This window comes from Aureococcus anophagefferens (assembly GCF_000186865.1).
Source record: "Aureococcus anophagefferens unplaced genomic scaffold AURANscaffold_3, whole genome shotgun sequence".
Taxonomy (NCBI): Eukaryota; class Pelagophyceae; order Pelagomonadales; family Pelagomonadaceae; genus Aureococcus; species Aureococcus anophagefferens.
In genome coordinates, this window is record NW_008705563.1 from 1282896 (window position 1) to 1309100 (window position 26205).

The following is a 26205-nucleotide window of genomic DNA, read 5'->3' on the forward strand; positions in this document are numbered from 1 at the left end:
GCTCCGGCACGCGCCGCGCCGCGCCCGCGTAGCCCGCGCGGCCCGCGGCGAGCGCGTTCGCGGCGCTGTCCGTGCCGGAGCGCTCGAGCGCGTCGAGGAGCCGCCGCGACTTGTCCGCGGTCACGCTGTAGAGCGCGAGGAAGAGCGCGTTGACGACGAAGTAGCCCCAGAGGCCCGTGACCACGCAGAAGAGCACGGAGATGCCCGCGAGGACGCTGAAGACGATGTAGATGGAGTAGAAGGCCGTCAGGTGGCCGCACGCGCAGCACTCGACGAGCGGCGGGTTCCGGAGCTTCACGCCCTGGACGCCCAGGAAGAGCACGACGAAGGCGAAGACGATCCAGAACCTGCGCGCGGACGCGCCGTCGCGGCGCTCGGGACACCGCGTCGCGGTCGGAAGGTTTCGCTGGCGCGGCGGGCGACGCGTACTCGACGACGTACGTGACGCGGCCCTGCAGCGCCATGAGGACGAGCGCGACGACGCGGAAGGTCACGGCGACGACGCAGTTGACCATGGCGAGCTGGAGCACCTGGCGGGACAGCTCGTGGATCTCCTGGGCGTCGGCCGTCGTCCAGCCCGACTGGATGACGCCAAAGTGGCCGGCCTCGGCGCGCACGCCGGGCACGAGCGCGACGTAGACCGGCTGCCCCGTCTGGAGCGGCGACGCCGTGGGCAGGGTCCCCATCTCCATCGGCGACGCCGGCCACCGGCGCGTCGAGGCTAGGCGAGTCGGGCGACGCGCGCGACCATCGACGGCCCCGGGGCGTGGCAGCCTTCGATGGTGACGGTGCCGCGGCACCGTGTGTGCACCCATGGCTTGGAGCAGCCAAACCGCGGGCAGCCTTTTGGTTCGGCTAGCCCATTCGAATATGGCTTCATCACTCGCGAGCGACGAGCCGGAGAAGCGCATCACGCCCCTGCGCTTCGGCGTGCGGTACCGCCCGCCGTCGCTCGCCCTCGAGTACCGCGCGGACTCGACGGGGCTCGTGGAGCTCAAGGAGATCGCGCTGGAGTGGGTGCGCGACGACAGCAAGGCCGACGACGTCTACGACGAGCTCGTCAAGGCGCACGACCTCTACCTCGGCGCGCACACGGTCTCCGTGTCGCAGGTGAAGCGCCTCATCCAGATGCTCATCGACAACACGCACCCGGCGCCGGACGACGCGGCCGCGGCGCCGGCGCCGCTCCCCGCGCCGCCGCGCGCGGCCCCGGACCCGCCGGTCCTCGCCGTCGTCCCGCCCGCGGCGCCGGCGCGCGACGAGGACCCGGAGCCCGCGTCCGCGAAGACCATCGGCACCGTCGACGACGACGACGGCGACCTCGTCGAGGACATCGTCGACGAGCCGCTCGACGACGACGGCTCCGACGGCTGGGACGACCCGGCGCCGCCGTCGCCGGCCAAGGCGCCGTCGCCGGCCAAGGCCGGCGGCTTCGACCCGCCGTCGCCGGCCAAGTCGCCCGAGAAGGCCGCGTCGCCGGCCAAGTCCGACGGCGGCAGCGGCCGGGGCGCGTCGCCGGCCGAGTCCGCGTCGCCGGCGCCGTCGTCGCCGGCCAAGTCCGCGTCGCCGGCGCCGTCGTCGCCGGCCAAGTCCGCGTCGCCGGCCAAGTCCGACGGCTCCGGCGGCCATGTCGCCGGCCAAGTCGTCGCCGGCGGCGTCGCCGGCGAAGCTGGCGCGGGCGCCGTCGCCCGAGAAGCCCGCGTCGCCGGAGAAGGTCGAGCTCTTCGAGGAGAAGACGCTCGCGCCGCGGGCGCGGGCCCCGGAGCCCGAGCCCGAGCCCGAGCCCGAGCCCGAGCCCGAGAAGAGGCCAGAGGACGACGACGAGGAGTACGAGGACGACATCGAGGAGGAGTCCATCGCCGAGGACTCGGGCCCGGAGAGCGACTTCGAGTTCGACGCCGTCGAGAACCTCGGCAGCTCCGACGAGGGCTACACCTTCGACTAGGGCGCGCGCGCGCGCCGCCGCCCCTCGTAGACGCCCGCTCTCCGAGACAGTTTACCAGGCCCGCCCGAGGTGGGAGTAGGGCGACGGCTCGACCTTCATGTGGTCGAGGATGCGCAGCTTCTGGATCTTGTCGACCGCGTTCTGGCGGTAGGTCCGCCGCTTCACCTGCTCGAAGGGGTCGTGGCCCTCCGTGACGAAGCCCAGCGCGATGTCGGTGGACAGGTGGTTCTGGGGCCGCTCCTCGACCGTCGTGCAGCCGTGGAAGCCGCGGACGTAGTAGCGGATCGTGAGCTTCTTGCGCATGCCGACGCAGGGGTCCCCGAAGAGGTCGTAGAGCGACATGGTCGTGTCGATGTGGAGGCGCTGGCCGCCCTGCTGGTTCGCGAGCGCGCGCATCTCCGACGTCACGTTCCACACCTGGGCAGGAAAAGAGTGTGAAATTTCCAACTTCACAGGCTCCTCTCTCGGCCGTTTTCCACTCGTTTTGGCTAATTTTTGGACGAGCGATCATCTCTCGGAGCGCTCTCGACGCGTGGATGCTTTTGTTGCAACGCGTGCGCGCGGAACACTCATGTTGAAGCGAACTTGAATCACTCTGTTCCTGCCCCGTTCCACACCTGGTTCGGGTTCGTCGGGTGGCCGTAGGACGCGTACCGCACCTCGATGGACGGCAGGATCGTCGGGATGCCGAGGAGCACGCTCTCCTCGCAGGACGCGCGGCCCATGTCGTCCTCGTCGACGAGCTGCTGGAGCCGGCCCTTGCGCTGGTTGATGAAGTTGGCCTCGTAGCCGCTCGACGTCGACTCGGACGCCTCCGTCTTGCGCTCCGCGTCGTGGCCGACGATGACGTAGTCGATGGACAGGAGCTTCGTCTGGCCCGGCGTCGGGTTGCCGAAGATGGCGTTGAGGTCGTCGACGGCGCCGAGGTCGATGCCGAGGTGCTCCTTGCCCGCGAGCGTCACGCGCGCCCACGACGGCAGCTCGTCGTTCGGCGTGGACCCGCCGAAGAAGAGCACGGCGCCGCCGGCGAGCTCGATGCGCCGCTGGATGTGCTCGCGCACGTCGACGAAGCCGACGCGGAGGTCGTTGAGCCGCTTGAGCTCGCGCGCGTGCTTGGGCATCTCCCGGAGCCGCTTGTTGTCCGCCGCGGACACGGCCAGGCCCATGCGCCGCCGCTCCGAGATCTCCTGGAGGTCGAAGAGGAGCTTGTGCGTCTCCTTCTTGCGGTCCGCTAAAAGCTGCTCCGTCCAGCCGTAGGTCGCGCCGAGGATGATGATCTGCGGCGAGATCGACGGCGACGCCTCGATGGAGATCGTGTTCTGGAGCCGGCCCTCGAGCTCGTACTCGTAGAACTCGCCGGCCTTGCCCATGATCTCGTACTCGACGGTCAGGCTCTTGGCGCGGCCCGCGCAGGGCTCGCCGAAGAGCTGCGTGAGGTCCTCGTGGCGCTTGAGCACGACGTGGCGCCCGCGCGAGAGGTGCACGCGCGCCTGGAGCACGTCCGTCACGTCGAAGGCGCCCCGGCCCTTGATGACGCCCAGCGGGTGGCCGTAGATGGCGCGGACGACCGTGATGAGCGGCTTCGACTTCGAGCCGATGATGTAGAGGTCCTCGGCGAGGTGGCACTCCCAGCCGCCCTCCCAGGCCGTGAGCTCGCCCCGCCGCCCATCCAACAAATAGCGCAGCTTGAGCACCTTGCGGTGGCCCCGCGCCGGGTCGCCGCCCAGGAGCCGCGCCAGATTGTCCGTCTTCAGGATCGTCAGCCGCTCGTTCTTCGTCGCGTCGACCAGGGCCGCGACCTGCTTCGTGCAGTCGTTGGCCCGCGACGCGTCGACGGGGTGGCCGTAGGAGGCCGCGAGGATGCGCAGCTTCGACGTCTCCTTGAGCCAGGCCGGCGGGCCGAGGCTCAGCGCCGTCGTCGGCTCCAGGATGAAGAAGCAGTGGTGGCAGACGCGGTACGTCGACTTGAGCGCCGGGTTCTTGTGCGCGTTGCCGCAGGTCGGGCACCGGATCTCGCCCTCGCCCGCGGGGATCTTCAGGCGCCACATCTCCTGCTTCTCCTCCGTCACGATGGCCTCGGGGTCCGCCTCGAGGAGGATGTTGCTCTTCTTGTTCAGGAACGTGCGGTACTCGCGCGGCGCGATGGGCATCTCGGGCTTGGGCGGGGCGCCCATGAGCTCCGTGAACTTCTTGTAGAACGCGTGCTCGTCGAAGGCCATGGTTCGACCCGGCCCCGGAGAGCACGCAGCCCCAGGCCGATTCCCAGGCGCTGCCCCAGCGGTTAACGTGTGTGCAACTTTGCGGCACCGCTGGCCGGGTTTGGTCTCAGACTCGTGCTTGAGCTCAGCCGCCGAGCGAGCTTCTCGCCCGCAAACCCGGCGCCAAGCTCGCGCCGCAGCCCGATGGCCGCCCGGTGAACGGCTCCCAGTTGCTCCGCGTCGCCACAGTTTGCGACTCGTCGCCCGCAGGCGACCACCGCGCCATGGCGTCCGGCGGCGGCCTCCCGCCGCCCGGCTTCCCGACCTGGGACGGCGGCGGCTTCCGCGCCGCGGCGCCGCCGGAGTTCGACCGGTCGCAGTCGACGCCGACGCTCGAGTCGCTGCAGCGCCAGCTCGCGCACAGCGACGGCAACGAGGGCGGCGACTACGACCCGCGGCGGTCGCCGTTCGACGGCTCGGCGAGCAACCGGAGCTACGCGACGCTCGGCGAGCGGCTCGGCGACGACGACCGGGCCGCCTACGCCTGGGGCGCGCCGGAGCGGCCCCAGACGGCGCCCCTGCCCGAGGCGACGGCCGAGCGGCGGAAGACGGCCGAGCAGGCGAACATCCAGCTCCTCATCAGCTCGATGCAGGAGCTCACGGCCGTCGTCGCGCGCCACAGCGACGAGCTGCGGCGCCTCCGCGAGGACAACCGGGCCTACGCGCGGCGCGACGCGGCGCTCCAGGACTCCTTCGGCGCCGTCGACCACGCGCTCCGCGACGAGTCCGCGCGGACCGCGTCCGCGCTCGAGCGCATCGACGCGCGGCTCCGCGCGCTCGAGCCCCCGGGCGCGCGACCGCCGCGGCCGCCCGGGGGCTCCTGGGACGAGCCGCAGGCGCGGGCCTACGGCGACCGGCGCGAGCCCGCGCTCCTCCAGCCCTCGGCCATGAGCCGCGGCGGCGGCTACGGCGGCGACGGCGGCGACGACCGGCGCCGCTACGACGGCGCGCCGGCGCCCCTGGGCCACGCCCAGGCCTTCCCGTCGGCGCCGGAGCTCTACCCGAGCCTCAACTCGCTCGCCATCGACGGCGCCTACCCGCCGCCGCCGCGCGCGCAGTCGCCCGCGCCCTCGGGCCTCGCGCGCAACTTCTCGACCTAGGCCGCGCGGCGCGACCGCGACCACGACCGCTGGCCGGGGGCGCACAAGCCCCCGACGACCACCGCCTGTACCATCCCCCGCCCGTCTATTCATACATCTGTTCATTCTCGACCTTTACCTTTTGGTCGCTCGCGCCTCTCGCTCCGCTTTTTTGTTTCTTCTTCCGGCGCGCGACCCTCTCCGCGTGCGGCTCGTTGCGCGCAGTAGCACCTTCCCGCTTTCACGTGCGCGGTCGCACAGCCCTGCGTTAGAGGGCGTTCGAAGAGTTGCACTGCAATCACATGGTTGCTTTTTTTTGTCGCCAGCTTATGCCGCAGCCGCCCGGCCGCATTTAGCAACGCGACGCTCTCCGTGTGCGGCTTGTCGTGCGCAGTGGCACGTTCCGCGTTCGTGCGGTCGCGCGGCCCTGTGGAGGGCGTCTTCGGACCGCATCTAGAGATGCAGCGCAGCGGCCTCGTCGTCGTCGGCGCCGCCGCGGTCGCCGCGACCCTCGTCGCCGCGCGCCGGCACCGGCGGCGGCGCGAAGAGGCGCTCGACCCGGCCTGGCGGGCGATCAAGGCCTTGGCGGCGGCGGCCGCGCGCCGCGAGCCGGCGATCGCGTGCTGGCTGCGGGCGGCGGTGCTCCGCCGCGACTCGCTGGACGCGGCGCTGGCGCAGATCCTCGCGCTCAAGCTGGGCAACGCGGAGTTCGGCGCGCGGCGCTGGGCCGCGCTCCTGACCGGGGCGTTCCGCCGCGTCGACGGCGCGGAGACGCGCGCGGACCTCGACGCCGTCGTCAACCGCGACCCGGCCTGCGCGGACGCGCTGCACTGCCTGCTCCACTTCAAGGGCTTCCTGGGGCTCCAGCTCCACCGCTGCGCGCGCGCGCTCTGGCTCGCGGGCGACCGGCGGTCGGCGCTGCTCTGCCAGAGCCGCGGCTCGGAGGTCTTCGGCATGGACGTGCACCCGGCGGCCCGGGTCGGCGCGGGCTGCCTGATCGACCACGCGACGGGCCTGGTCATCGGCGAGACGGCCGTCGTCGGCCGGGACTGCTCGCTCTTGCACGGCGTGACGCTCGGCGGCACGGGCAAGCAGCGCGGCGACCGCCACCCGAAGCTCGGCGACCGCTGCCTCGTCGGCGCGCACGCGTCGGTCCTGGGGAACGTGCGCGTCGGCGCGCGGTCCAAGATCGGCTGCGGGAGCGTCGTCCTCGCCGACATCCCCGCGGGCGCGACGGCCGTCGGCGTGCCCGCCAAGGTCGTCGGCCGCTCCGACGACGGCGCGGACCTGAGCGACACGGCGCTCCGGAACCTCACGGAGGCGGCGCCGGACTTCCGGAGCATCTGGCGCGACCGGCTCCTCCAGCTCGACTCCGAGGGTCTGATCACGCCGAACAAGTTCCACGACCGCTTGCCGCATTTATCGCGCGCGGAGGCCGACGCCTTGTTCTTCTCCATCGACCACGACGTCCGCGGCGTCGTGACCGAGGAGGCCTTCGCGCGCCACTTCCACAAGTTCGCGCCACCGCCCGGGGAGCCGCCGAGCTCGCCCGTGTCGGGCAAGGAGGCGAAGACCGTGGCCTCCGTCTTCGACGCGCCGTCCGCGCCGGACTGGTGCGCCCTCAACGCGTCGACGTGGCACCCGGGCGTCGCCGTGAACCCCCTCGAGGGCGACGGCCTCGTGCTCAGCGGCGGCGGCGACGACTCGCCGCAGCCCCGCCCGACGCCGCGCCGCGACTCGCGGCGGAGCTTGGCGGACCTCTTCGAGTCGCCGCCGGGGGGGGATGGCTAAGGCCCTTGACTAGTCTACAGTTCCGTTATTTCTGTTTTCTTCGAGAAGGCGCGGTCAACGCCCATGCCTTCGCCACGGCCGCCTTCGCCGCGGCTGCCTTCGCCTTCGATTCCGCGGTCGCCGCGGCCACGGCTTGCGACTCGGACGGCGTCGCCGCGGCCGCTGCCGGGGCATTTGAAGGTTCGCTTGGGCCCGGGCATTGAGATGACTCGAAGCGCTGGAGCCAAGCTTGGAGATCTGAAAGAACCTTTCCGGCCGTCTCGTGGCCAGCGGCGACCGCACTCTCTAACCAGCGTATGGCTTCCCGCATGTGTTCCGCAGTGTTCTGTGTGACTTCGCCGGAAAGGTCGACGCAGCATAATCCAAGAGAATACATTGCATCGCTGTCGCCCTTGGCACTCGCGCGAGCGAACCAGCGCTTGGCAATCTCCAAATCCCGCTCCACGCCGTCTCCATGGTGATAGCATTGCGCAAGATTGAATTCAGCTTTAGAGTAGCCCTGCTCTGCCGATAATTTGTAATACCGCGCGGCGTCGACGAATTTTCCTTCCAGCGCGTATCGACTGCCAAGATTGCACTGGCCCAAAGCGCTCCCCCGGTCCGCGGCGATGCGATAGAGCTGATTCGCCTTCTGATTGCTTTGCTTGACGCCTTCGCCGTGTACGTACAACAGCGCGAGAGCGCACATGGCCCGCAGGTTGCCACGCTCCACGGCTCGCCTGAACAATTTCGCAGCCTTCTTCGCGGATTGCTTCAGATCCATGTCACCGTGGAGGTACATATGGCCCAAAAATGTGATCGCCTCCGGCACATCGTTCTCCACATGGCGCCGAAGTCGCGCCAGGTCCTCGGCCGCGGACTTCGGCGGCGGCGCCCGACAGAGAGGACACGGCTCTTTCATCAAGGGAAGCTTCTTGTTGCACGAGTCGCAGATGTTGCGACAGCAACAGAAACGAAGGAACCCGAACGCATTCACGTCCCAGTCCGAGAAGCAGACCGGGCACCGCGAACCGAATCGCGCGTCCATCACCGGCTCCCGCTCCGGGTTCGCCTCGCGCCGCAGACGCGCCGCCTCGTGTTCCGCGGCGATGCGCGCGCGGACCTCGTCGGCGTGCGACCGAGGCGCGGGGCCGTAGACCACGTCGCGCGGCGGCGACGGCGGGGGCGTCGGCGCCTCGGCCCGCGCCGCCTCCGCCGCGCGCTCGCTTCGGATCTTCTTGCACGCCTTTCGGTGACCCCGCTCGCGCCAATCGATGCGTTGGCATTCAGTCGAGCAGTACCTGCGGGGTCGCATCGCGCGCGAGCGCGCCGCCCCCGACCCGTCCGTGCGCCGGGACGCACTGCGTTGTACCGCAAGGGCAGTTCAGCAAGGTCTTCGGTTTCGTCCCACAAATTGTGCACGTGATGCGGAGGGATAATGCCTTGGCTCGGGCCTTCTTCGCCTCGTACTCGAGCTGTTTCTCAACGTACTCGGCCTTCATAATCGTTTGGGGGGGTGGCGGGCACGGTCGTTCTACTCGCAGTTTTCGCCCAAAATCTCGCAAAGTAACTTAGTTGCCAAACCGATTTCGCCACAAAAATCTTGGGCGCCCAGTGATTTGACCACCAGCGTCGTCGCAAACACACCCCCGTCGTAGAGGATATTAGAAAATGCAGTTCCGCCTCAAGTTCAAGAAGGGCGCCGACGTCACGTTCGAAATCCCGGACGAGCAGCTCAAGGAGCACCCGGACACGATGCTGGCGACGATGGCCAAGCCCTGCTGGAAGGGGAAGACGAAGTCGCTCACGATCGAGCCCGTCGACGTCGCGGACGAGAATTGGTGCGACGAGATGGCGGCCCAGGTGCAGGCCTACTACGCGGGGGACGAGCTCGCGCTCGTCGACGGCGTCGAGCTCAAGGAGTGGGTCGCGGTCGCGGATTGGCTCCTCCTGCCGCTCGTCGAAGACCTCGGCGAGCTACGGTTCGGCGTGGACGAGGAGGAGGACGACGACGAGGAGGAGGACGACGCCGGGACCTTCGCGCGCGACATCCGCGCGAAGGCGTACATCAAGGGCCGCGCCGACCTGCGCAAGGGCGTCGCGCACATCAAGACGAAGATGCGCGGCAAGCCGAGCGCGAAATACGAGTTCGGCTTCCTCATGGACTCCGACAGCCTCGAGTACATCAACAAGTGCCTGCCCACGCCCCTCGCGCTCGTCGGCTCGAAGTACTCCGGGTCGCAGACGTTCGGCTCTCCGACCGACAACTACATGTGGTCGCAGGACGCGACGCTGCGCAACGAGTGCGTCTCGATGCTGTCGGCCCACGGCGTCGAGGGCGACTGGAAGCGCCGGTCCATCGAGCTCAGCGGCGCCCGCGGCGTCGAGTTCGCGCCGATGGATCTCGAGTCCGTCCGCGGCTTCCGCTACGTGCTGTCCGTCAGCGTGCCCGAGGCCGAGCCCGCGTCGAAGCGCCGCCGCGCCTGAGGAGGCGTCGGCCCGCGCTACCCGCCCTTCCGCGCAACCCCGCGGCGACCCGCGCCGAAGTGAGCCCCCGTGCGTAAGGCGATTCGAAAACGAGCTTACGGCTCGCAATACAGGGCTTAAGCCCACCCTCGAGCATCGCGTTCATGTCGTTCTCCATGCCCCCCTCGCGCCGGGCGGGCTTCGCGTTCAAGAACGCCAGGCACCAGACCGCGAACGTCGGCGCGGGGAGAAACGCGGCGACGACGACGCCAAGGCCAAGCACGACTCGCCCGCGCGCAAGCGTAGCATCTCGGGCTCGGGTGGGGACGCGGCGTAAAGATTGTTAGGCTATACTCGCGCGTCGAGGCGCGCGAGGAACTTTATAGCATCCTCGTAGCCCTTGGCAGCGGCGCGCTCGAGCCAGTACCTGGCTTTGCCGAGGTCGACTTCCGTGCCGTCTCCGTCCCTGTAACAACAGCCAAGGTTGCACTCCGCACCGGTATCGCCTTGATCCGCCGCGAGCGCGTAGTACCGGAACGCTTCTTCAAATCTCTGCTCAGAATCAAGTAAAAAACCTAAATTGCATTGCGCGAACGCGTCGCCCCGATCTGCGGCCATGCGAAACAGCTCCTCCGCCTTCTTCTTGTCCAGCTTGACGCCACTTCCAGTAACGTACAATGTCCCAAGATTCACGATCGCCTGCACGTCCCCGAGCTCCACGGCGCGCCGGTAAATCTTCGCCGCTTTCTTATCGGATTTCACGAGATCGTAGTAACCGCGGCTGTACGCATTTGCCAAATGCGCAATCGCTTCCGGCACCTCGTTCTCCACATGGCGGCGAAGACGCGCGAGCAGCTCAGCATTAGTTTCCGCGCGCGGCAGACGACAGAGGGGACACGCGTTTCCGATCTTGTCCTCGCACGATTGGCAGACCGTCCGGCAGCAACAGACGCGAAACACGCGCGTCGCATTCACGTCCCACTCCTCGAGACAGATCGGGCACCGCGACCCGAACCGCGCGGACGTCGGCTCCTGCTCCGGGTTCGCCTCTCGCAGGGCACGGGCCGCCTCGTGTTCCGCCGCGATGCGCGCGCGGACCTCGTCGGCGCGCGACCGCGGCGCGGGGCCGTAGAACACGTCCCGCGGCGGCGACGGCGGGGGCGTCGGCGCTTCCGCCGCGCGCTTCCGGATCTTCTTGCACGCCTTCCGGTGGCCCCGCTCGCGCCAGTCGATCCGTTGGCAGTCTGTACTACAATATTGTGTCGTCCCGCAGGGACACTTCAGCAAGGTTCTCGGTTTCGCCCCACAAATTGTGCACGTCAAACGCAGCTGTAGCGCTTTCGCCCGCGCCTTCTTCTCTTCGTATTCGCGCTGCTTCTCGACGTACTCGGCCTTCATGATCGTTTGCGGGGCGACGCGCGGGCTATTTGTTGGGGGCGCTCGCTCGAGAGGCTCGATCACGCAAGGGCAAAATCGCCTTCGCTGTTCTCTCCCCCTTCGGTCCTTCCCTGCGCCGCGGCTAAGCAAAATCGCTCAAAATCTTGCACCCTGCGACGCCTCCGGCAGTTGACCAAAGCCCGCGTCCAAGAGTACATCACAACCTCAAAAAAAAGCGGTGCGAATTAGTGTTACGGCTCCGACGCCACGTCGACGCCCGTCGAGTCGGAGCCGCGGAGGAGGGGCTCGTCGAGCGGCGGCGCGTCCGGCGGCCGCTTCGGGAGCTCCGCGGTCCTCGGCGGGAAGCAGACGATGACCCCGAGCCCCAGGGCCGTCGCGGAGATGACGAAGGCGAAGGTGGGCCAGTGGCTCGGCGACCGGTTGACGTCGAGGAGGAGCCCCGCGAAGAAGCCGCCGAGCATGCGCCCGAGGCTCAGCGCGACCGCCCGGATGCCGCTGTAGAAGCCCGCGTGGCTCCGCATGTCCGCCGCGTTGGCCAGGAGCTGGAGGTTCGGCGTCGTCGCCGACATGACGCCCGCGACGACGACCGCGCCCGCGAGGAGCGCGGGCGCGGCGAGCGCGGCGTCGTCGGAGCCGCGGGACCCGCCGAGGAGCACGAAGGTCGACAGGCCGCCGAGGCCGCCGAGCATCTGCGTCGCGACGCCGCAGCGCACGACGCGCACGCGCAGGTCCCGGTCGTCGCGGCCCCGGCGGTACCACTCCGACGACGCCATCGCGACGACGCCGACGCACGCGAAGCACGCGAGCAGCGCGGCGATGAGCGTCGGGTTCGCGCCAAAGTTCTCGTGGGCGACGATGGGGAAGGAGATGTCGAGCGCGGCGATGATCGCGCCGCCGACGCAGGCGACGACGAGCACGGACGCGCCCCGGCGGCGGACGAGCGTGCCGTAGGCGTCGCGGCGGCCGTGGCTCGCCTCGTGCGCCGGCGGCGGCCGGGGCCGGTCCGGCAGCGCGACCGCGGCCCAGCACGCGCAGCCGGCCATGAGCGCGGCGACGGCGAGGCCCGGCGCGCGGTACCGCGTGAGCGCGTAGGGCCCGATCGCGAGGCCGGCCTCGGGCACGAGCGCGAAGCACGCGCTCAACCCCGGCCCGGCGACGATGGCGACGAGGGACGTCGCGTTGAAGACCGCGAGGCGCCTGCGCGCAACGTGGGACGCGCGAACCTAAAAAAAGCGGACGCCGGCGGCGCGCCGGTCGCGGATCGCGCGCGCGTCCGGGTCCTCGCCGCAGGCGCCTGGGCAGCACAAGAGTGATTCAACGTCGCTTCAACGTGAGTGTTCCGCGCGCGCGCGTGTTCCGAAAAAAGCATCCACGCTTCGAGACCGTTCCGAGAGATGATCGCTCGTCCAAAAATCAGCCAAAACGAGTGGAAACCGGCCGAGATCGGAGCCTTTGAAGTTGGGAATTTCGCTCTCTTTTGCTGCCCTGGCAGGCGCCGACGACGCCGCAGAGCACGGAGGACACGGAGGACCCCAGGCCGACGACGGCGCGGCTCAGGACGACGTCCATGGGCCGCCGGGCGACGAAGTAGTAGAGGTTGCCCAGCGCCGCGAGGAGGAAGAACCCCGCGGACGGCGCGCGCGCGCCGCAGCGGTCCGCGACGTGGCCCAGGGGCACGTAGGTCACGACGCGCGCGAAGGAGAAGACGGCGCAGCACACGCCCATGTGGAGCTCCGGCTTGGGCCCCAGCGACCGCAGGTACTGGTAGATGGTGGGGTAGATGATGCCGTATTCGACGCCCACGGCCAGCGCGGCGACGCAGCAGCCGACGTGGACGCCGCGGCTGCAGAGGCACGTGTCGCTCCGGCTCTCGAGCCCCGCCAGGGACTCCTCCCGGTCGGCGGCCGGCGCTCGCGCCATCGCCGGCGTCAGCTCCTCCATGGAGCGCGACATGTCGCACGTGCAGCCGGGCAGCCTGAACGGCACCGTGCATCGATAGTAAGACGAGCGCTGGGGGCAGCCCGCCCCGCGCTGGCCCCTCGGGGACGATGGCGCCGCCGCGCCCCTCGTTCCTGAAGCAGGCGGCGCGCATGGAAAAGGCGCAGCAGGGCGCGCGGGCCGCGGAGATGGTCGCCGTGGCCGCGACGAAGCTCAAGAAGAAGCGGCGGCGGAAGAAGCGCGCGTCGGGCCTCGCGTCGTCCGGCGAGTCCGGGAGCGGCTCCGAGTCCGCGAGCGACGGCGACCGCGGCCTGGCCAACTCGGCGTCGGCGCCGCCGGCGCGCTTCCGCGCGGCCATGCCGCCAGTCGACGAGCTCGACGCGCGGCGCGCCTACAGCCGGACCGCGCCGGGCCGGCCGGGCACGCCGGGCAGCGAGGCGCCGTCGTCGCACCCGAGCTCGTCGACGCCGTCGCGGGGCGCGTCGCGCCCCGGGAGCCGGGAGCGCAGCGAGCCGTCGAGCGCGGGCGCGTCGCGGCCGAACTCGCGCGAGGCGCGGCCCAAGAGCCGCGAGCGCGCGCTGGCCCGGGCGCGGGCCCAGCTCGGCCTCGACGGCGACAGCGACCCGCGCCAGCGGGCCAACGGCAAGTACGGCCGGCGCGCCGTCGCGGCGCCGTCGCCGGAGCGGCCGTCGCCGGCGAAGAAGCCGCGCGAGCCGGCGCAGGTCGCGCGGCGCGTGGGCCTGCACACGGGCGGCGGCGAGGTCGCCTACGAGGAGACGTACCACGGCGGCTGGCGCGCCGAGGAGTACGCCTTCCCCGACGAGGGCTTCTTCCGGCCCTGGTCCTTCGTGCCCCGCGACGTGCTCGACCTCCGGCGGTGGCCGCACGCGGACGTCGAGGACACGATCCTGCGCTGCGTGAAGCGCACGGAGGGCCGCACGCAGGCCATCAAGCTCGGCGGCGGCGGCCACGTCGGCGCGCCGGACGACAGCTCCGTGACCGCGCTCGTCGAGTGCCGCCAGTTCGTCGCGGACATCGTCACGTCCGTGGACCTGAGCGGCTGCACGGCGCTGAGCGACGGCGTCTGCCGGGCGCTGGCCAAGGCGGCGAAGCGGCTGACGTACCTGGACCTGAGCCGCTGCGGCCTGCTGACGGACCGGACGCTCCGCGCGTGGGCGCAGAGCGCGAACGCGCGGCAGTTTCGCACGTTGAAGCTCGCGGAGCTGCCGAAGATCACGGACATGGGCGTCACGGAGCTCCTGGAGAAGAACGGCGGCACGCTGCGGTCCGTGAGCTTCGCCGAGTGCGCGCGGCTCTCGGGGCCGTCGTGCCTCGCGGTCGCGAGCCACAGCTTGGAGGACGTGGACCTGTCCGGGTGGCCGCGGCTCGACGACGACGCGCTGTCGACGATGATCGCCATGTGCGGCGACCCGGACCACAAATTGAAGGCGTCGGACCACCGGACCGGCGGCAAGGGCCAGCTCAAGTCGCTCGTGCTCAGGGACTCGCCGGGGCTCACGGACGGCATCTCGCGCGCGCTGCTCGAGGTCAAGGTCATCTCGGGCTGGAAGAAGCACGGCGCGCTGCGCCACCTGCGCCGCTTCGAGCTCACGGGCAACCCCAAGGTCAGCGACGAGATCGTCGAGCGCATCGCCCTCGCGTGCCCCGCGCTCCGCGTGCTGAACCTGGCGCGGTGCCGGAGGGTCGGCGGCGGCGAGATGCTCGCGGAGCTCGCGGCGCTCGAGCACCTGGTGGACCTCGATCTCACGGACACGGCGGTCAACGACGAGTCCCTGGAGACCCTGGCGAAGGCGCGGAGCCGGGGCAACCAGGAGCACCTCGCGCGGAAGCTGCCGCTCCGCCGCGTCGACCTGAGCCACTGCAAGATCAGCGACCTCGGCGTGCGTCTGCTGGTCAAGGCCTGCGACAAGCTCCGGGTCCTGCGCTTCGAGGCGTCGGCGCGCGTCGCCGAGGACGGCCTCCTGGCCGTCGCGGAGCACTGCGCGACGCTCCGCGAGGTCGCGCTCAGGGTCTTGCCGAACGCGACGGACGGCGCGGTCGTGCAGGTCGCGCGCTGCTGCCGCAAGTTGAAGCGCGTCGAGGTGAGCCAGTGCGCGACGCTCGGCGCGCGGGGCATCAAGGAGATCGTGACCCTCAAGCACCTCACGGCGCTCGACGTCTCGGGCTGCGAGCACGTCGACGACGCCGCGGTGAGCGGCCTGCCGCGGAGCATGGTCGCGCTACGGGCGGCGCGGTTGCCGCGCGTCACGGACGCGGCGATCCGCGCCGTCGCGGGCCGCTGCCCGAAGATCCGCGCGGTGGACCTCCGGGGCTGCGGCGCGTTGACGGAGCGCGCGGTCTTCGCGCTCCTGGGCCTGCCCCCGGACTTCGACGGCGCCGAGGCGCCGGTCTTCCCGACGACGGGGCTCGACGCCGACGCCTGGGCCTACCTGCGGCGCCTGGACGTGGGCGGGTGTCGGCACGTCGACGCGTCGAAAGTCGCGGCCGCCGTCGCGAACCACCCGTACCTCGCCTGCTCCCGGGGCAAGACGGCCAACGACCCCGAGGCCGTCGTCGAGCTGTATCTGGGGTTGCGCGACGCCTACGCGGCGACGAACTACTTCGTCGGCGAGTCGCTGAGCCTGCACTGGACCGCGGAGAGCCGCGATCTGGAGGTGCGGAATCAGGACCGCGAGGACCGCCGGAACAGCGTCCACGCCGTCAACCTGGTCAAGGCCCAGTGGCGCATCATGCGCGAGCACCGGCGCGAGTACGAGGACCGCTTCGACCGCCTCGTGGAGCGCGACGACGCGTCCGTGGTCATCCAGTCGTTCGCGCGCGGCGTCTCCGCGCGCTACCACCGCAAGAAGCTCGTGCAACTGCAGAAGGCGACGGCGACCATCGCGACCATGCTCGTCGCCCGCGTGCGCGCCGCGCGCGCGCGGCGGCGCGTCAAGGCGTCGAAGGCGCTCGCGCGGCGCGCCGCGCGGCGCCGCTACCTCCTCGAGTGGTCCCGGGTCGAGCGCACGCGGCCCTGGATCGTCGGCGAGGACCCGGCCCAGGCCGCCAAGGCAAACGCCCACTTCGGCCGCGTCGTCTCCCGCAAGAAGCTCACGGACTGGCACAAGTACTCGCACCGCGACGGCGGCCCCTGGACGAAGCGGCAGATGGCCTTCGAGTTCTGGGGGCGGCGCAAGCGGGCGCCGCTCCTCCACGCCTGGCAGACCTACGCCCACGACCAGGTCATCCACCGCCACAAGCTCGTCGTCATCTTCCTCCAGTGCTGCAGCGTCGACTCGTACAACGGCGACGAGACGCCGCTGAGCGCGGCCGCGCGCGTCGCCGTCGCGCACCACAACCTGAAGATTCTGGCGCTGACCTTCCTGCCGCTCAAGCTCTGGGCCCTCGAGCGGAGCCTCCACTCGAAGAAGCTCGTGGAGGTGAAGATCGCGGTCATGAAGATCCGCTTCGACGCGGACGCGCCGCGCGTCTTCGCGGCCTTCAAGCTCTACGCGGCCTTCAAGCGCAACAAGCGCCGGCTCCTGGAGCGCGCCGAGCCCGTCGTCGAGCCCATCCGCATGCGGTCCGCGCTGTCGCGCGCGATGCGGATCACGAGCTACTGGAAGCAGTCGAAGATCAACCACACGCTCGGCGTCAGGCTCGAGCGGCTGAAGCACCTGCGGTCGGGCTTCGTCCACCTCTGGAGGCGCCGCGTGCTGCGGCGGCGCCTGCGGAACAACATGGCGCTCGCGGAGCACCACTTCGCGCACCGCCGCGACCGCATGCTCGAGGACCTCTGCTGGCCCAAGCTCGTGCAGCACGCGCGGAAGCGCGTCGCCATCCGCGCAGCCAAGGCGCGCGTCGAGCTCCTGGCGGAGGCGAACCGCGTGCGCCGCGTGCTGGCCAAGTTCCGCCTCAACATCATCGCGCGGCGCGCGGGCCGCGCCTCTTATGAGGCCTACCTCCACGCGCTCGCGGACGCGGCCGTGTGCATCGCCGCCGTCGCCGTGGCCATGGGGCGCGTCGACGTGGAGACGGCGCACACGCAGGTGGCGCGGGCGCGCCTCGCCCAGGAGAACATGGACCGCGCGGAGGACGCGCAGGCCGCGCGGAATCTGGAGTTGGAGGAGTGGGAGCGGACGCAGGAGGAGCGCGTGCAGTTCGCGCTGGCCTGCGTCGTCGTCCAGCGCATGTGGCGCGGCAAGATGGCGCGCGACTACTGCCACGCGCACCGCATCGACGTCGACTACTCGATCATCATCCTCCAGTCGGCCGCGCGGCGCTGGTTCGCGAAGCGCCTCGTGCGCCGCATGCGGCGCCACATCGAGCTCCGCCTCTTCATCCAGCGCGAGATGGAGGCCGAGGGCATGGAGGCGGCCGAGGAGGAGAACAAGATGTTCGCCGCGAGCCTCGCGCAGATCAAGTGGGTGCAGACGCAGGCGCGCATGTACCTCGCGAAGCGCCGCGTGCACCGGCTCCGGGCCGTGCGCCAGAAGGAGGCGGCGATCCAGTTCGTCGAGGACCACAAGAAGGGCATCGAGACGGCGAAGAAGAAGGAGAAGGAGCGCCAGCGCGCGCTCCAGCGGTCCGAGGAGTCCGCGCTCGTCGTCCAGCGGCGCTACCGCGGCGTCCTCGGCCGGCGGCGCTTCGACAACATCCTCCAGTTCCACCTCGAGAATCTAGCGGCGCTCAAGTGCCAGACGGCCTTCCGGAAGGCGCTCGCGCGGCGCGACGCGAACGCGCACCGGCGCGTGAACTTCGCCCTGCACTACCAGCACCTCCAGCGGGGCCGCCAGGGCAAGCTGCTGCGCGGCGTCTTCGGGCGCTACCAGCGCGCGACGCAGCGGGCCTTTCTGCGCGTGGCCCTGCCTCTGGGTCTGGACCCCATGTCCTACACGCTGTCGCCGTTGTCCCAGGCTTCCGAGCTCCGGACGGACGCGATCGAGCTCTTCCAGCTTTTGAAGATCGAGGCCCAGGCCTGGCGCGACGGCGGCTTCGACGCCTACCAGCGGGGCAAGAAGCGGTCCGAGCTCTTGACGAAGGCCGCCAAGGCCACGGAGCTCAGGCAGGGCGACGCGGTCCGCGTCGTCGACACGAACAATTCGCGGCGGGGCCAGACGGCCTTCCTCGCGGCCATCGACGACAGCGTGCCGGGCAAGGCCGTCGCCGAATTGACCTTCGACTCCGACGGCGCCAACGTGAGCATCCCCATGATGACCATCCCGGACGCGTTCACCGCGTCGCGGAAGGCGCTCTGCCGCATCGACGCGCTCGACAAGCGGTACCCGGACATCATGGCCGCCGACGCCGTCATCGGCAACAAGACGGCTCTCATCATGTGGGCCCGGGCCCACAAGAGCGGGTCCAAGGCGACGCAGGCCGCGGTCGTCATCCAGTGCGCGGCGCGCAAGTCGCAGGCGCGGAAGCGCGTCGGCCGCGTGCGCTACGCGTACTGGTGCGGGTCCCGCGCGCGGCGCGTCGTCCTGCTCAAGACGCTGACGACCTTCGCGGCCATGCACATCGGCGGCGCGCGCGCGCTGCTGCGGCTCAAGCTCGGGCTCAACATCAACGACCTCCGCAACGACCTGCCCGCGTGGGAGGCGCCCGAGCTCAGCGCGCTCTCCGTGCCGCCCATCTACTCCAACTACCAGCGCGTGCTGCGCCAGAAGAAGAACATGGAGTGGGAGGTCGCCCTGCGCCACCGGCTCCGCGCGCTCCGCATCCGCGCGCTCCGCACGGGCGCGCGGCCGAACAACGTCGTGCGCCAGATTTTGGGCGGCGTCGGCGCGAAGATCAGCGCCATCGCGACCGTGCGCGAGGACCGCGAGGGCGACATGATCTCCTGGAAGAAGTTCGTCGCCGCGGCGCCCGTCGCGCGGTCCTACCGGCGCCACGAGGCCGCGCGGCCGCAGGGCAGCAAAAGAGAGCGAAATTCCCAACTTCAAAGGCTCGTATCTCGGTCGTTTTTCACTCGTTTTGGCTGATTTTTGGACGAGCGATCATCTCTCGGAACGGTCTCGAAGCGTTGATGTTTTTTTTGGAACGCGCGCGCGCGGAACACTCACATTGAAGCGACGTTGAATCTCTCTTTTGCCGCCCAGGCGCGGCCGCAGGCGACGTTCCTCGCGCACGCGTCCGACCGGCTGCGGCTCGCGACGACGCGGCGCCTCGCCTTCGCCGCGTCGACGAAGCTCAAGCAGTTCAAGGCCGCCTGGTACCTCGGCGGCGCCGACGCGCTCCTCGACGCGGCCAACGACCAATATAAGAAACAGTTCAAGAAGGCCGTCGGCGCGAAGACGCGGCGCGGCGCGGCGCACGACGCGCACAACGACCGCCTCGAGCCCGTCGCCAAGGTCGTCGAGACGCAGCACATCGGCCCCTACGCCGACCGCACGTCCGTCAAGCCCAAGGAGGGCGACCGGAGCAAGCTGCCCCCGGACAGCGCGTCCGCGAAGGACGACGCGAAGAACGTCTGGGCCGCGAAGATCGACATCGGGAGCCAGTTCGGCCAGTCGCCGCACCTGCGCGTCAAGAACGTGGCCATCTACCACGGCGCCTGGGCCGGCAACCCGACGCACAAGATCCCCAAGCCGGGAAGTCGGAAGCGCGCGGAGGAGCTCAAGGCCTTCGCGCCGCACGGCGAGGGCTTCCTCGAATTCCTCGACGGCTACGGCTGCGCGGAGGAGGAGAAGACGCTGAAGCTGACGATCTTCCGCGCGTCGGACATTCGCGTCGCGGACCTGCTGTCGAGCGACCCCTACGTGCGCGTCGAGTGCAACGGGCGGACGTTCCGCACGCGCGTGAAGCGGCAGACGCTCAACCCGGAGTACAACGAGACCTTCGAGGTCGACGTGTCGGACCCGGCGGAGGTGCTGCGCATCTCGCTCTGGGACTGGGACCGGCTGAGCGCCGACGACTTTTTGGGCGACGTGCTCGTGCAGTTGGGCGCGCTGCCGAACGAGGGCCGCCGCGCGTTCCGGCGGTGGTTCCGCGTCGGCGACTACCGGCCCTACCACCCCATCTGGCGGCGGTCCGACCCGCTGAAGCGCGAGCAGATCCACGACCGCGGCGAGATCGAGGTCGAGCTCCACTGGCAGGACAAGCCGGGCCCCGAGGACTTGGACCGGAAGCGGCTCCGGCGCCGCGCGTCGCGGCGGCTCCAGGCCTGGGCGCGGAACCGGCTCGCGACCTTCGAGAAGCTGGACCGGCGGCGCAAGAAGCTCGAGGCGGACCGCGTCGTCGCCCACGCGTCGACGATCATCCAGGCGGGCTACCGCGTCGCGCGGGCGCGGCGCGTCGTCCGCATGATCAAGGTGCGGCGCCACGCCGCCGTCAAGCTCGAGAGCTTCTTCCGGCGGCGCATCGCCTGGGAGGCGCTCCAGGTCAAGCGCAAGGAGTACCACGCGGCGCGGAGGATCCAGATCGTCGCGAAGCGGCGCGTCGTCGCGACGGCGCGGATCGCGAGATTGCGCATCGTGCTCTGGATCGAGCAGACGTTCGCCATCTTGACGATCCAGGGCATGGCGCGCATCGTCCAGGCGCGGGAGCGCGTCCTGGAGAAGAAGGCCGCGATCCGCGAGGCCGAGCTCGCGGAGCGGCGGACCGCGCAGACGCAGGGCGTCGCCGCGCGGTCGGACCCGGCCTGGCGCGCGCGGCAGCAGGCGATGCAGCACATCTCGCGCAATTTACGGGCCTGGGACCTGAACTGGCTCATCTACTACGGCCGCGACGCGACGTTCGGCACGAAGCGGCTCCGGCGCATCGCGATGCGCGCCGCGAAGACGATGATCTCGAACGCGGGCACGAGGATCCGCACGGTCTACGGGCCGGCCATCGTCCTCGAGTACCCGGCGCCGCCCCTGGACCACGAGTTCGCCGACGGCGACGACGACGACTCCGTGAACGCGATCTATCGGAAGTCGCAGGTCGGCCTCCGCTTGGAGATCGCCCAGGAGAACATGGGCTTCAAGGGCGGGCCCGTGCGCGGCGACCAGCGCGGCACGGTGGAGATCGTCCAGGCGGGGGACGGCGGCGGCGACGGCGCGGCGGCGCCCGAGGCCGCGGGGCCCGCGCCCGCGGAGCCGGAGGAGCCGGTCGAGGTCGGCCTCCGCGTGCCCTCGAAGGGCTTCGTCCTCGTCGAACTGCTGGGCTGCCGGGAGCCGCTGGACGTGCGGCCGTCCCTCGACGCCGCGGACCGCGAGGAGATGGTGGAGAAGGCGCCGCGGCACGAGGCGACGATCCGCCTCGGCTCCGTCGACGCGTTCAAGTCCGTGCTCGACCGCCTCGTCATGCTCCAGTGCAAGTTCCGCTTCCTCCAGGCGCGGTGGCTCGTCGAGCGGCTGCTCCGGCAGACCATCGCCGCGCGGACGATCCAGGCCATGGTCCGCGAGTGGCTCGTGAAGCGCGTCGCCGCGAAGATCCGGCTCCAGGCGGCCGCGCGCATGTTCCTGGGCAAGCTCGCGCTCCGCAACAAGCGCCGCGAGGTCGAGGCGGCGAAGACGCTCCAGCGGGCCTACCGCATGATGCACGCGAAGCGCGAGCTGGACGTGAGGCGCAGCATCCAGGGCCCGAACGCGATCCTCGTGAGCTCGGAGTACGACATCGAGTTCAACGCGGACAAGACGCTGGACCACAACCCCAAGACCTTCTGGTGCTCGCGCAGCGGCGCGACGAAGAAGCAGTGGATCGTCTACGACCTGGGCGCGCCCATCTGCATCGGCACCATCGAGCTCCAGGTCCGCGAGGACACGACGGCGCCGCGGAGCTGCGTCGTCGAGGCGTGCAACGCGGCCAAGGGCCACTACACGACGATCTTCGCCTTCGACCTGCCGGCGCCCAAGTCGCTCGTGCCCATGGCCCAGGTCCTGGCGAAGCAGCCCATGGACTTCCACAACCGCAAGCTCGCGGCGCAGCGGCGGAAGGAGGCCGCGCTCGTGCGCCACCCGGCGAAGATCACGGTCCGCATGGACGGCGGCCGCACGTGGTGGCGCGTCACCGTGCCCACGGAGGTCTACAAGGTGCGGCGCTACTGGCGCCTGCGCATCAACAAGAACTGGAGCTCGTCCGAGGGCGTCACGCTGTCGGGCATCCGGTGGCTCCGCGCGAAGGAGTACACGCCCAAGGTCGTGACGCAGCCGCGGTCCGTCTTCATCGACCCGGGCCCCCAGCTCAACGAGATGACGCCCCGCATCACGCTGACGTGCGAGGGCGACGCCTGGCCGCTGCCGACGTACCAGTGGTTCAAGGACGGCGCGAAGCTCGAGGGCGAGGTCGACACGGAGATCGTGCTCCAGTCGCGCGTGCTCAAGTCCTCCCGCCACAAGAAGTTCCGGTGCATCCACTGCCGCAAGGTCAACCCGGAGGTGCCCGCGAACATCTACCGCAACATCTGCATGAACTGCAAGACGCTCTTCAACTGGCCCGAGCAGCAGGACAGCGCCGTCGCGCGCGGCGACATCGTCGAGCAGTACCAGGAGTGGGAGAACGAGCAGTCGACCCTCGACCGGCGCATCGCCGACCTGCGCGCCGACGTCGACGCCCTGGACCTGCAGATCAAGGTCCAGGCGACGCGCGACAAGCAGCGGCAGCTCGAGGACGCGGACTTCGACGACGACGGCGAGGTCCGGCTCGACAGCGCCAAGGCCGGCGACTTCGACGACGGCGCCATGAAGGCCGACGACGACGCGCTGGCCGCGTCGACGAAGGAGGTGGAGGTCTTCGACGAAAAGCAGGAAAGAAAGGACGACGACGCGGAGTCGAGGGCGGGCGACCGGCCGGACACGGCCGCGTCCGAGCGGCCCGGCACGGCGCTGTCGCGGCGCTCGTCCCTCGGGTCGCGGCCGGGCACGGCCGTGTCGGCGGCGTCCGCGGCGTCGAGCGGCGGCGCGCGGCCGGACCTCGAGGCCAAGGCCGAGGAGAGCGAGAAGAAGAAGCGGATGCGCGACTCCGCGCGCGCGAAGAAGAAGCGGCAGATGCAGCTCCTGGCCATGAAGCCCGCGGACCGGCTCGTGGAGCTGCGGCGCGAGCTCAAGGAGTGCGAGGACCGGCGCGCCGAGCTCGTCTTCCTCATGGAGGACCTCGCGTTCGACCGGCTCGAGATCAAGCCCGACGACCCCGTGAAGCAGAACTACGACTGCGAGGGTATTTATCATTGCGAGATTACGAATCTGCGCGGCGGCTCCGTCGTGCGGCGCGTGCCGACGCGCAAGTGCGCCGTGGTCATCGGCGACCCGCCGCCGCTGCTGACCAAGGTCACGGAGGACTACCACCCGCGGAGCCACCAGCGGCGCAAGTACTACGCGCAGTACGTGTCCATGCAGGGCTTCATGCGCCGCGGCGAGGCCGTCGGCGACGTCATCCTGAAGTACTACAACGGCGACACGTACTGCGGGCCCCTCGTGGGCGAGCGGTGGCTCGACAGCATGGGCGTGTCGCGCCACGAGGGCCGCGACGCGGACCACTGGGGCGAGTGGCGGCGGCCCAGCGGCCTCATCTACGAGGGCGTCACGGTCGACAACCACTTCGACATGCTCCGCATCTACGGCGACTTCCGCATCACCTACCCCGTGAAGCTGTCGCGCGCGGAGCGCGACGCGGGCCTCGAGGTGCCTCCCGAGGTCTACGAGGGCCAGATCGTCGACGGCAAGCGCCACGGCGTCGGCGAGTACGACTACGCCGACGGGTCCCACTACGGCGGCGAGTGGTTCATGGACCAGCGCCAGGGCTACGGGCGCCTCGGCGCGCCGGACGGGTCCACGTACGACGGCGAGTGGGACCGCGGCCGCATCCACGGCTACGGCACCTGGAAGTGGGCCGACGGGTCGTCCTACACGGGCGAGACCTTCGAGGGCATCCGCACGGGCAAGGGCTGCTACATCTCCTCGAAGCACGACGTCTACATCGGCGACTTCAAGGACGGCCAGCTCGAGGGCAGCGGCGTCTTCGCGTACCACGACGGCAGCCGCTTCGAGGGCCACTTCAAGCGGAACCAGCGCCACGGTCTCGGCGTCTTCACGGACGTCTTCGGCGTCAAGTTCATCGGCGACTACATCGAGAACCAGCGCCACGGCGAGTTCGTGGTTCGGCGGCCCGTCAAGGTCGAGGACGACGGCATGTACCAGCAGTCCTACGAGGAGGAGGAGGACGAGTACGACGACATGGGCGTCAAGATCCCGAAGATCCAAAAGACGAAGGCCGAGCTCGAGTACGAGCGGTCCATCCGGGGGACGCTCTTCGACGAGATCCAGATCGGCCTCTGGGAGCGCGGCGAGTTCTGGGAGTGGCTCGGGTCGCCCGTGAACCCGCTCGCGACGCTCCAGTTCTGCAAGCTCTTCGAGGAGCGCGAGGAGGAGTACGACGGCGTCTACGCGCTCATGATCGCGCGGCGCCTGCCGAAGCTGCCGCACGGCGTCCAGAACGACCACCCGCGCGTGCTGCCCATCATCGAGCGCATCCGCATGGAGGGCGGGTCCCTCGTCGCGCGCGACACCTACGAGGAGGCCAAGGAGGACCTCCTCAAGGCCGAGCCCGTGCTCGAGCTCATGGCCGCGGACATGCGTGCCGCGCGCGACATGATGGCCGAGCACGAGGAACTGCTCAAAAGATCGAAGCAGGTCGTCGAGCAGGCGGACATGCAGCTGGAGGCGCTCCTCAAGAAGCAGCGCAACCTCAGCTCCAACATCGAGAAGTTCTGGGACGACGACCCCCACCGGACGCGCGACGCGTTCCTCCACGCGTCCGACAAGATCCAAACGTTGGAGCTCCGCGACTTCTTCGTCATCCGCTACTTCCCCGAGCCGCCGCCGCTCCTGGAGAAGGTGCTGCGGGCGGCCTGCATCCTCACGTCGGAGCAGGAGACCTGGAAGGCGGCGCAACTATTATTATCGTCGTCGCAGATCAACGCGGACGAGGGCGACCAGGTCGCGCTCACGGTCGTCTACGACATCAAGTTGAAGTACAAGCTGCTCCACTACGACGTCTGGGACTACGCGAAGAACAACTTGCTGCTGAGCCGCATCGCGGGCATCCTCGTGGACCCGCGCTTCAAGGCGTCGCACCACCACATCAAGTCCTACGGCTCGGCTTTGCCGATGATCGTCGACTGGGTGAGGTGCGCGTACCTCTACATCCAGAAGTGCGCGGACATCGCGCAGACCAAGGACGAGCTCACGGGCATCGAGGGCGCCATCGTCAAGGCCGAGGCGCGGAAGCAGTCCGCCAAGGACGAGGAGGCCGAGGCCGTCGTCGAGTACGGGAGGAAGAAGGACCACCTCGAGGAGACGGAGCGCCGGGGCCGCCGCGCGGCGCGCGACGTGGAGCGGCTGCGGTCCCTCGTGCTCGAGTGCGAGGAGATGATCGAGGAGTACCACAGCGACGAGGAGGAGCCGCCGGAGGACTACTACCTGGCGCTCGACGGCCACGAGGGCCTGCAGGAGTCGCACATGGTCGAGATCATGGTCGACGAGCTCTGCCAAAAGGTCACGCGCAACGTCGAGGACCCGCCCAAGGGCACGGAGGCCTGGCTCAAGGCCAACTCGGCGATTTTAGTGCTCATGGGCGGCCGCGTCGGCGGCACGCAGTCGCAGCGCGACGCGCGCGCGGCCGAGGCCGAGTCCGTCGCGGAGCAGCAGCGGCTCGCGAAGCTCCGGGCCGAGGCCCAGGCCGCGGCCTACGCGGCGTCGACGGGCCTGCCGCCGCCGGGCGAGTTCTTCAAGATCAAGGACTTCATCTGGCACGCGACGCACTGGGCGCGCATGAACCTGTTGAAGACGCTGCCCTACTACCACTCGGGCGGCTTCATGTACTTTGGCGCGCCGCCGGAGGGGCTCACGGTGCTCGTCCACAACGAGGGCTCGGGCCCGAACGCGTTCCTCGACTACACGGCGGAGGAGTGGGCCGACTACGGGCCCGAGCTCTGCGAGGAGGCCCTCTACCGCGCGATCACCCAGATCACGCGCGCGATCGAGGCGTCGCCCATGCACCACGACCAGGGCTGCAAGGAGTTCATCTGCCTCGACGGCGCGCGCGTGGACCCGCGCTACGTCGAGGAGCTCGTCCGCGACGAGTGGGCCAAGGTGTCGCGCCACGACTCGCGCGAGTCGGCCGTGCTGTCGTGGAGCTCCGCGTTCCCCGCGCCGCTCGGCGACGAGGGCGAGGCGCTCGACATGCTCGACATGGAGGACGAGGCGTTCTACGTGACGCCCGAGTACATGGCGATCCTCGCGCGGTCGTCCATCATCATGAAGAAGACGGCGATCCGCGAGGCCGCGATCTGGGAGCGGCACGAGGACAACCGGGGCCGCGTCGTCGAGGCCGAGGCGCGCGTCGCGGCCCAGTTCGAGTACGACTTCGA

General features: G+C 70.0%; 6 protein-coding genes across 6 annotated transcripts in view; 3 read left to right on the top strand and 3 right to left on the bottom strand.

Moving 5' to 3' along the window:
• AURANDRAFT_61700 (hypothetical protein) overlaps positions 1–4164 on the bottom strand; it is a gene marked incomplete at both ends in the record, with an annotated part of 6471 nt that extends 2307 nt beyond the window's left edge. Inside the window, 4 exons of the mRNA XM_009035738.1 lie at positions 11–347; positions 430–653; positions 2039–2362; positions 2563–4164. Of these exons, the coding sequence (XP_009033986.1) occupies positions 11–347; positions 430–653; positions 2039–2362; positions 2563–4164 (2487 nt within the window). The remainder of the gene's footprint in view (positions 1–10; positions 348–429; positions 654–2038; positions 2363–2562) is intronic.
• A 1577-nt stretch (positions 4165–5741) lies between these two features.
• AURANDRAFT_21524 (hypothetical protein) lies at positions 5742–6554 on the top strand (the record flags this gene model as incomplete). Its single annotated transcript, XM_009035445.1, has 1 exon — positions 5742–6554. A coding segment is annotated over one exon (813 nt), but the record flags the coding sequence as incomplete, so codon positions are not given.
• A 530-nt stretch (positions 6555–7084) lies between these two features.
• On the bottom strand, positions 7085–10955 carry AURANDRAFT_36347 (hypothetical protein; the record flags this gene model as incomplete). Its single annotated transcript, XM_009035737.1, has 2 exons — positions 7085–7824; positions 9966–10955. 2 exons carry the CDS (start codon positions 10914–10916, stop codon positions 7099–7101), a joined length of 1677 nt encoding a protein of 558 aa, XP_009033985.1.
• A 97-nt stretch (positions 10956–11052) lies between these two features.
• Positions 11053–12210, bottom strand: AURANDRAFT_70855 (expressed protein; the record flags this gene model as incomplete). The annotated part of the gene is made up of 2 exons (XM_009035736.1): positions 11053–12113; positions 12168–12210. Coding segments are annotated over 2 exons (1036 nt in total), but the record flags the coding sequence as incomplete, so codon positions are not given.
• A 7339-nt stretch (positions 12211–19549) lies between these two features.
• AURANDRAFT_7645 (hypothetical protein) lies at positions 19550–19801 on the top strand (the record flags this gene model as incomplete). Its single annotated transcript, XM_009035313.1, has 1 exon — positions 19550–19801. A coding segment is annotated over one exon (252 nt), but the record flags the coding sequence as incomplete, so codon positions are not given.
• A 3579-nt stretch (positions 19802–23380) lies between these two features.
• On the top strand, positions 23381–23980 carry AURANDRAFT_21062 (hypothetical protein; the record flags this gene model as incomplete). Its single annotated transcript, XM_009035446.1, has 1 exon — positions 23381–23980. A coding segment is annotated over one exon (600 nt), but the record flags the coding sequence as incomplete, so codon positions are not given.
• Positions 23981–26205: the final 2225 nt, after the last annotated feature.